This window comes from Lolium perenne, chromosome 6, assembly GCF_019359855.2.
Source record: "Lolium perenne isolate Kyuss_39 chromosome 6, Kyuss_2.0, whole genome shotgun sequence".
Lineage (NCBI taxonomy): Eukaryota > Viridiplantae > Streptophyta > Magnoliopsida > Poales > Poaceae > Lolium > Lolium perenne.
Window position 1 is genome coordinate 269,733,611 of NC_067249.2, and position 9,688 is coordinate 269,743,298.

Sequence of the window (9,688 nt, forward strand, 5' to 3'; positions counted from 1 at the left end):
AGACGAGTGTAAAATTTTAGCTCAGTCTTCGTTGCGTTCGACTGATGTGCAGGGAACGCTGGCCTTTCGCAGACATTTTCTGAACTGACATATGTGTCTTAAGGGCTGATTGTGAGGACACTCGTGCGTCTGGATAAAACATGCAGTACCCACAGATGGATCAACTTATGGAAGTTAAGCTATGGGTGGCTACACAGCCTACTACTCGTCACTGAACAGCAGCATGAATTAATAATCGTATGCTTTCGGCGCTATGGCATGTAGCATGTGGCTATCATGCGCTTGGACGCCCGACCTTTTGTTGCAGCCGATGCTCTCCGGGTGAAAACCCAAGTTCCTATCTCGGTTGGAGCGGACGTCGGCGGCGGTCTCGTCACTTCTCCCTTGGGGGCGTCGTCTTGGAGAGCCTAACCTTCACGCCGTGCAGTGTCGTTGTTTCCATCTGGGATGGTGGATGTCGAGGCGGCGGCCTCGAGTAGGAGGTGGAGAGCCGGGGCGGCGGCCCTGGACAGCGGTGTAGCGGCAACTCTATGGTGCAGGGATGCGGCTTGCCACAGCTTGGGTGGCAACCTTGGTCGCGGTGGGCGGCTCGGTCGACGCGCCTCGGAGGAGGCGATTGACTTTTAGGCCGGGGCAGCGGCCCTGGATGTTGGTGCGGCGGCCGTGGTCTGCGAGCAGCTTACCCTGTGCAGCTTGGGTTGCGGGTGGCTATGTCGTGCGGCGTCGTGGCTCGAGTGCGAGCGGTGGTATGTCGGGATGGCGGTCCCGAAAGGTGGTGTTGGTGGTCCGCTTGGCGTAGCGGAATGGCTGGATGTCGGGGCGGCGGCCCCGAGTGTTGGGCTCCTCAGAGGGTTGGCTTCATCATCTTCGTTCGAGCGTCCCGTGTCTGCTCCTCCCATAGCAGCGATGGCGTCTTCTCTCCGGCGGTGGTGTTATGTCGTCTTGTTTTGATGGAGTTGTGTTTCGGGTTGGAGCTTCGTTGTTTCTGGGTTGTGGTGGGTGTGGGCGTGGCCCCTTGGTGTTGTCGTTGTTGTACGGTTTTTGTCCGGTTTTCCGCAAATACTTCATGCTCAGTCGATACGCCCAGTCGTCTCGTCACTGAATACTTCATGCTCCGACCATCAGGGACGTCACGAACAGCCGCTACCAACTTGGTCAAGAGCTTTCTTCATTCTTCGCTGACTGCTGCTCAAGCTACGCCGTAATTAACGTGGTCATATAAAATTTTACTACTCCAAGTCTAGTTTCCTTGTTGTGTTTTGCATCCGCCGCTGAGGCCCTGCGGCTGAGATCGGTCCAGCAATCTCTTGGTCTTCATCTCGTACTGTTGTCCTCCTCAACGTTTGTAGCTTCTATTTAACGCTCAACACCGTACGTAGTACTAGCAGACAACCGTACTGATCCTGCCTCACTGCCGATCGAAAGAGATCGAGATGGCGGCCGAGATGAGCAGAGAGGAGCGGTGGAGCCTCGCCGGCACGACGGCGCTCGTCACCGGCGGGAGCAAAGGGATCGGGTACGCCATAGTCGAGGAGCTCGCCGGGTTCGGGGCGCGGGTGCACACCTGCTCCCGGAACGCGGCCGAGCTGGAGGACAGCCGCCGGCGGTGGGAGGAGAAGGGTTTGCGAGTCACCGTCGCCGTCTGCGACGTCTCCGTGCGCGCCGACAGGGAGAAGCTCATGGAGACGATCAAGGAAACCTTCGACGGCAAGCTCGATATACTCGTAAGCGGCTTCGTCGCCAACGTTCGACACGTACTTGAGTAAACAATCTGAAGACGACGACACATGCAGATGTTGATGATTTTCTGTATTTGCTGTTGCTCCACGCATGCAGGTAAACAACGCGGGGCAACTGTTCGTCAAGGCGGCCGCGGAGAGCACGGCGGACGAGTACTCGCATCTGATGGCCACTAATCTGGAGTCGTTCTTCCACCTCAGCCAGCTCGCCAGGCCTCTTCTGCTTAACTCCTCCGTTGCAGGAGGAGGCAGCATCGTCAACATGTCCTCCATTGGAGGCACGATCAGCTATGCAGGCGCCGCGATCTATAATGTCACGAAAGGTATGCCTTATTTGTACGACCAAGTCATTTTGCCATTTTTATTGGTTATTAAGAAGAAGAGGGTTCAGAGAAAAAGAAGAGAGTTCATCTAGGGTGTAAAATGGCGAGTTGTATTGTTGCATCGTTTAACATAACCAATGTCTCGTTGGTATCCGTATGGATGCAGGAGCGATAAACCAGCTTACAAGGAGCCTTGCTACCGAGTGGGCACCGGACATGATCCGTGTGAATGGTGTCGCACCAGGCTTCGTCACGACTGATCTGATCAAAGATGTAAGCGCACACGTACGACACGCCTCTTTCTTCTTTAGCACCCTCATCATTTGTAAAAGCAACTTCGCATGAAATTGACGTCTTGTGTTTGTGCACAGACAACTACAGATCAACTAGCGGATGAGCACTCGAAGACGCCGATGCGACGAAGCGGCAAGCCGATGGAGATTGCCGCGGCGGTGTCGTTTCTGTGCTTGCCAGCCGCCTCCTTCATCACCGGCCAGGTTATTTGCGTCGATGGTGGCCGAACCATTAGTGCTTAGATGATGACGCTGCTGCTGCTCGAGATGAAATGGAGAGAATAAATTTGAGAAGAGAGTATTTGTATGTCTGCAAAATTGTGTAATTGATCATCCTGTGTAATTCGAGGCTTTTAGCTCTGGATATCATATGTTAGACGTATACGTGAAGGACACGATCAACCGGCCAAGTTAAGGAGGATTCGTACTAGAGTAGTTAGGTATTTTCTAAATTGTATTGCCTTGGCAGCCAAGCCTCCTTGTACTATATAATCCCAATGGGATCAAATCAATCTAAGTGCAAAAATTATATTTGCCTTTATGGTATTAGGTTAGGGCTTACGATGCTCTCTCTCCATGGCGCCGCAAGATCCCTCCGCCGCCGATCTCGCGGCGGCAGCAGCCGAAGCCGCCGCCATGGGATCCTCTCTCCGGGCGCTCGCCGCGCGCTTCCAAGAATCCGTGCCGTTGTTCCGGTCACCCTCGAGCTCTGCACCTCCACCTACCTCCAATGGCGCGGCATGTTCACCGACGCAGCCGAGAAGTACGCCCTCGAGGATCATCTTCTCGAGGAAGAGTACCCCGCCGATCCTACGCCGCAGTGGAGTCGGAACGACGTCATCGTCCGATCATGGCTCAATAGCGTTGTCGCGCCCGAGCTTCTTGCCATGGTTGTCGAATCCACCACGCCGCAGCCTGCCCACGCCTTATGGACGCGTCTCTCCACCATCTACCACGACAACTCTGAGACTCGGTCCTCCTAGCTTGAGCAAGAATTCCACGGTCTCAAATAGAGCTCCATGACCGTGGCGGATTACTGCCGCACGCAGAAGATCCTCGCCCACGAGCTCAACGCGTTGGGCACGACCATCACGGACAAGTGTCTCGTCCAGAACACGCTCCGCGGCCTCGGGTCTCAACTTGCCTATATGCGCACGCTGACCCTCAAGCAGTGCCCCCTACCGTCGTTCCTCGACGTGCGCTCATCGCTTCTCCTCGAGGAGCTCACACTGAAGCAGTCCGACGAGTCATCCTCCTCGGCCCCATCCACCTTCATCGCTCGAGGCGCTCTAACTCCTTCACCACCGCGTGCCCCAGCAGACAATACAGCACCACCACGCCGCCCTGATGCGTGCCATAATTTCCAGCGAGGAAGCTGCCACTTCGGCGCGCGGTGCCGCTACCTCCACTCCACGCCTCCCCAGCAGCGCGATGGTGTCAACTCCAACACACCCAGGAAGGGTCCCTAGGCTCCACGGCCTTCAATGCAGAACCCTTGGGCAGGATCAATCCAGATGTGGCCAGGGCCGCCCCAGCGCCCGCCGTTCCTCGGCTTGCCTCAGGCCCATCACGCCATGGTGTCACCTCCGACTCCGTGGCCCTATGGTGCTACCCCATGTTGGGTCGCGTAGAGATAAAACAAAACTTTTCTACACGATTCTCCCAGGATCTAGCCGAGGTAGAAGGCCGTGAGGATTACCACTAGACGCGCGGGTGCGGATTACTGATGACGCGTCGTGTAGCAGTGCAGTCCCACGATCCGATCCGATCCCGATCGTCGAAGTGCTGAATGTACAGCACCTCTGCCGGTATACACACGTACGAGGAGGAGCTCAGACGGTGGACTGCTAGGTCCAGTACGGCGGCTGGACTGAGTGGTGGCTAGGGTTCCCAACACATGGGAGTTTCTAACCGTGCCCTTTGGGCATCCTACGCCCCACTATATATAGGAAGTGATACTGTGCTCCACAACACTTGTGGCCCATTCACTCAGGCCTATATTCAGGTCACCGTGAGTCCAGCTCACTAACCAAGTTCGTGTTCGATTCGGGGCCAACCCAAACGACTTGCTCCCGCTCTTAAGTGTGCGACCCTACAAGCTCATGGCGACTTGGACACGATGTGAGTCCGACTCACATCGATCAACCGTAGCGGCTCCTAGAAGAACGTGCCGACTCCCAAGTACCATAGAGTTATGGCGACATACCTTTCAATGTGGCTTGCGCCTAAGTCCCTTTAGCCTCACGATATACTTTGTCAAGCTATGGGCGAAGTCATCCCTTTAATAGCTCAACTCTCTTCTCGTACCATGATATGTGATTCCCATACTAACACTTAGTCCAACTCCTCGGTTAACACTTAACCGAGTCGCGCATGGCCATGTTTCCGAATCATATCACACGAGAGGGCCCAGAGAATATCTCTCCTGTCGGAGGGGCAAAATCCCATCTTGGTTATCCATGTCATGCAGCTTGCTTCTTTGCCGACCCGAACCCTGCCTTTATAACTGTTCTGTTACGGAACAGCATTTGATAGAACCTAAGTCGCTAATCCACAACTCAGATCATGCGACAACCTTAGGTCTAAGGATTACATTGATTGAGACATACAAATGAAGATTTGTTCGTTGTATCTCAATATGGGTCAGTCCGGCTCGCTAAACACTTTAGCCGAGTTAGTGTAAGTTGGATTAGCATCACCATGCCCCCTGACAAGTGGAACCGAGTCATCAGTCAACTCACACATTAGTCTAAGTTGTGTGCCCAGCATAACTGTACGACTAAGGACAATATAGTATGAACAACATGAATATATAGTTCCACAACTGAATCACATATTCAATGATACATATCAGATGTTCATACATGGACTACTTTATTACATTATGAATACATTGGGAATATCGTCATACATGATTGCCTCTAGGGCATATTCCCAACAGTCTCCCACTTGCACTAGAGTCAATCATCCCGACATCATATGTCCAGGCATCTAATGCCCATATATCTCATGTGCGCCTCATGCTTAGGCTGTGGTAAAGGCTTCGTCAACGGATCCGCAACATTTTCGTTAGTGTGTATCTTGCATAACTTGATATCGCCTCGATCGACAATCTCGCGGAGGAGGTGGTATCGCATGAGTATATGTTTGTCCTTATGGTGTCGTCTAGGTTCCTTGGCTTGTGCAATAGCACCATTGTTGTCACAATACACGTCTAACGGATTGGACGCGCCCTGAACCACACCAAGATCCATCAGGAAATTCCTGATCCAAACAGCTTCCTTTGCTGCCTCAAAGGCGGCAATATACTCGGCCTCCGTTGTAGATGCAGCTACAGTATCTTGCTTGGAACTCTTCCAGCTCACAGCTCCTCCGTTCATAACAAACACATATCCAGATTGCGAACGAGAATCATCAGAGTCAGTAAGATAACTCGCATCCGTGTAACCCCTTACACTGAGTTCATCATCACCTCCATAAACTAGGAACATATCTTTAGTCCTTCTTAAGTACTTGAAGATTGTTTTCACCGTTGTCCAGTGGCATTCGCCAGGATCAGCCTGGTATCTACTCACAACACTTTGAGCATAGGAAATATCCGGCCTAGTACAAATCATGGCATACATGGTGGATCCAACTGCCGAAGCATAAGGAATCGCACTCATCCTGCTTAGCTCATCAGTAGTCGAAGGACACTGAGTCTTGCTAAGCTTAACACCATGGGACATCGGTAAGAACCCCTTCTTAGATGATTCCATGTTGAACCTTTTCAACACTTTGTCCAAATAAGTACTCTGACTCAATCCAATGAGCCGCCTTGATCTATCTCTATAGATCCGTATTCCCAATATGTATGATGCTTCACCCAAGTCTTTCATTGAGAAACTCCTTTCCAATGATTTCTTGGTTTCTTGTAACATCGGGACATCATTTCCAATCAGTAATATGTCATCCACATATAAGATCAGAAAGTTCACTTTGCTCCCACTAAACTTCTTGTATACACAAGCATCATGCACATTCTTGATGAAGCCAAACGATTTGACCACATCATCAAAGCGAATGTTCCAACTCCGAGATGCTTGCTTGAACCCATAAATGGATTTCTGAAGCTTGCATACTTTGTCAGCATTAGCCGGATCGACAAAACCCTCGGGTTGTATCATATACACATGCTCGGTTAAATTTCCATTAAGGAAAGACGTCTTGACATCCATCTGCCATATCTCATAGTCGAAATAGGCTGCTATAGCTAACAAGATCCGAACCGACTTTTGCATCGCTACCGGCGAGTAAGTCTCATCGTAGTCAATTCCTTGAACCTGCCGGAACCCCTTCGCGACAAGCCGTGCTTTATAGATAGAAACATTTCCATCCATGTCAGTTTTCTTCTTAAAGACCCATTTGCACTCGACGGTTCTTGCACCGTCTGGCAGATCAACCAAGTTCCAAACTTGATTTTCATCCATGGACTTTAACTCGGATCTCATGGCTCCAAGCCATGCCTCGGAATCAAATCCCACCATCGCTTCCGAATAAGTTGCCGGATCATCGCTGTCCAACAGCAATACAACACGAACATTTCGCAATCTGGCAGATCTCCGCGGCTCAGATGCAGTCACCACTCAGATGCAGACTCGCTCAGTACCACGATCGGCTCAGCCTCCAAGGCTTTTGCCGACTCGCTAGTGGCCGATACCTCACGAATTTCTTCGAGCTGCACCGTGCTCCCACTTACTCCCCGACTGAGAAACCCTTTCTAAAGGAAAGTACCGTTCCGAGCGACAAACACGTTGCCCTCTTCTCGGTTTTAGAAGTAGTAACCCAAGGTTTCCCTCGGATACCCCACGAATATACACTTATCCGACTTGGGAGTGAGCTTGTCCGACTGAAGTTGTTTGACATATGCTTTACAACCCCAAATCTTAAGAAAAGCCAAACTCGGCTTCTTGCCAGTCCACATCTCATATGGTGTCTTCTCTACAGATTTTGATGGTACTCTGTTTAGTGTGAACGCTGCTGTTTCTAGACAATAACCCCAAAATGATAAAGGTAGATCTGTCCGACTCATCATCGACCTTACCATGTCCAACAAGGTTCGGTTCCGCCTTTTCGACACACCATTTCTCTGCGGCATTCCTGGCGGTGTGAGCTGAGGAACTATTCCACAACTCTTCGGATGGTCATCAAACTCATGGCTCATGTACTCGCCTCCACGGTCCGACCGTAAAAACTTTATTTTCTTGCCGAGTTGATTCAGTACCTCATTCCGAATTCCTTGAACTTTTCAAAGGCTTCCGACTTGTGTTTCATTAAGTAGATATAACCATACCTACTCAAATCATCGATGAAGGTAATGAAGTACTCATAACCACCTCTGGCTGTCGTGCTCATTGGGCCACATACATCACTATGTACTAGCGCCTACAAGTCGGACGCCCTTTCACAACTCTTTGCAAAAGGTGTCTTGGTCATCTTTCCTAGTAGGCAAGATTCGCATGTCTCGAATGACTCCAAGTTGAACGATGTTAGAAGCCCATCATCATGGAGCTTCTTCATGCGCTTCCAGCTTATATGACCAAGCCGACAGTGTCAAAAGTAAGTCATATTCAGATCATTTGGTTTCAACCTTTTAGCATTTATATTATAGATAGATTCACGTTCAAGATTCAAAATAAATAGCCCGTCCTGGACGGGAGCAAAGCCGTGAAACATATCATTCAGATATAAAGAACAACCATTATTCTTAATATCAGACTCATAGCCTTGACTCATCAAACATGAGCCAGAAATAATGTTTTGACTAAGCACTGGAACATAATAACAATTATTTAGCTCCATTAAGAATCCTGAAGGTAAATGAAGCTGCATCGTGCCGACTTTCAACGCAACGACTCTCGCCTTGTTGCCGACTCGAATGTCAACCTCGCCTCTTGCCATGCTCCTAGTTCTTACCAGTCCTTGCAACGAGTTGCAGATGTGAATAACTGATCCGGTATCATATACCCAAGAACTATTAGGTGTTTCCGCAAGATAAATGTCTATAACATTGCAAACAAGCGTACTTGAGTTGGAAGTCACACCTCCACTCTTGGCCTTCTCATCCAGATACTTGCTGCAGTTCCTCTTCTAGTGACCATCCACCTTGCAATAGAAGCAAGTGGATCCAGCCGAAGGAGTTGACTTAGTCCCTGAGGAAGAGCTCGGAGTTGGGTCCTGAGTGTTCCCTCTGACTTGGTCTTCTTCTTTTTAGTGCAAGAACTCTTCTTGAACTTAGGCTTATTCTGCACCTTCAACACTTGACTAGCGCCCTTCTTGAGATCAGCCTCTGCTTGTTTCAGCATCCCATGTAATTCAGTGAGCTTCTTATCCATACCATGCATGTGGTAGTTCGAAATGAACTGACCAAGAGAGTTCAGAATTATATCTCAGAATCTAACTCTTCGCTAATGGGGTAGCCCAGCCTATCCAGAGACTGCACGTAACCAACCATCTTGATCACATGCGGACTCAGTGGATCACCATCCTTAAGCTTACAGCTCAGCAAAGCTTGAGAGACTTGGTACCTCTCGGTCTTTGCATGAGCTTGGAACATACTTTTGAGGCTTTCGATCATATCGTATGCCTCAACCTTCTCGAATTGCTGCTGCAAGTCCGGTTCCATGTGAGCAAGCATAAGACAACTAATTTCCGTGGACTCATCCTTAGTCCTACGGTAGGCATTCTGGACAGCAGTGGTTGCATTCTCTACCGGTTCATCTGGAAGTGGGTTGTCAAGAACATGGTCCCTCTTTTCTTGCTTGAGAACAATTCTCAGATTACGGTACCAGTTGGTGAAGTTAGTTCCATTAAGTTTATCTTTCTCTAGGATCGACCTCAACGCAAAACTGGATAACTGAGGAAGACTGCTAGGTGCCATGATCGACAACAGAAAATATGCAAAAACACTTAAGACATGTATCCATAAAATAGCAACAATTAAATGTACGCTCCCACTAGAACTAACACCCCTCCGATGGTTACTAAGTGATTCAAGATCCTAAATAAACAAGTCGACTAGTGAGCTTTAGCATCACCACTAGCCGTCAAGCAATCTAGGTAGGCAACACCTTGCCAATCGCATCTCATACGACTCCTGTTGGTCGGGTGGCATCACATGCCCCGGCTCCCGACCGACCTTGCCCCAAGCCCCACAACTGTTGTGATAGACTTGTCTAGCTTACCAAGTGCTAACGCTGTAAGAGTCCGACTCGAACCCACCTAGTTGGAAAGAACTAGCAGCACCTCAATTTTATGAGCCCACTACCAACAATGTCCAACTTGATGGTGCAGC

At 49.9% G+C, this 9,688-nt stretch overlaps 2 protein-coding genes across 3 annotated transcripts; one reads left to right on the plus strand and one right to left on the minus strand.

Moving 5' to 3' along the window:
* The first annotated feature begins 1,257 nt into the window (after nucleotides 1-1,257).
* On the plus strand, nucleotides 1,258-2,888 carry LOC139831899 (tropinone reductase homolog At2g29290-like). 2 transcript variants are annotated; one of them, XM_071821325.1, is made up of 4 exons: nucleotides 1,258-1,724; nucleotides 1,837-2,062; nucleotides 2,229-2,347; nucleotides 2,434-2,888. In XM_071821325.1, the coding sequence occupies exons 1-4, from the start codon at nucleotides 1,434-1,436 to the stop codon at nucleotides 2,596-2,598; spliced, it is 801 nt and encodes a 266-aa protein (XP_071677426.1). In that variant the 5' UTR covers nucleotides 1,258-1,433; the 3' UTR covers nucleotides 2,599-2,888. The 2 variants fall into 2 exon arrangements, with proteins under 2 accessions (XP_071677426.1, XP_071677427.1); XM_071821326.1 differs by having other exon boundaries at nucleotides 1,265-1,724; nucleotides 2,229-2,335.
* Nucleotides 2,889-8,432: 5,544 nt separating this feature from the next.
* LOC139832747 (uncharacterized) lies at nucleotides 8,433-9,274 on the minus strand. Its single transcript, XM_071822587.1, has 2 exons — nucleotides 8,846-9,274; nucleotides 8,433-8,756 (listed from the first exon to the last, which is right to left on the minus strand). Exons 1-2 carry the CDS (start codon nucleotides 9,272-9,274, stop codon nucleotides 8,433-8,435), a joined length of 753 nt encoding a protein of 250 aa, XP_071678688.1.
* Between the last annotated feature and the right edge of the window lie 414 nt (nucleotides 9,275-9,688).

Bases quoted from the DNA above. Each gene is read 5' to 3' on its own strand.
- LOC139831899 (XM_071821325.1), top strand. From the start codon at position 1,434: ATGGCGGCCGAGATGAGCAGAGAGGAGCGGTGGAGCCTCGCCGGCACG. The intron at 1,725-1,836 runs GTAAGCGGCTTC...CCACGCATGCAG, and splicing joins ACGGCAAGCTCGATATACTC to GTAAACAACGCGGGGCAACT. The intron at 2,063-2,228 runs GTATGCCTTATT...GTATGGATGCAG, and splicing joins GATCTATAATGTCACGAAAG to GAGCGATAAACCAGCTTACA.
- LOC139832747 (XM_071822587.1), bottom strand. From the start codon at position 9,274: ATGGCACCTAGCAGTCTTCCTCAGTTATCCAGTTTTGCGTTGAGGTCG. The intron at 8,757-8,845 runs GTTGGTTACGTG...TCTCTTGGTCAG, and splicing joins GTCCGCATGTGATCAAGATG to TTCATTTCGAACTACCACAT.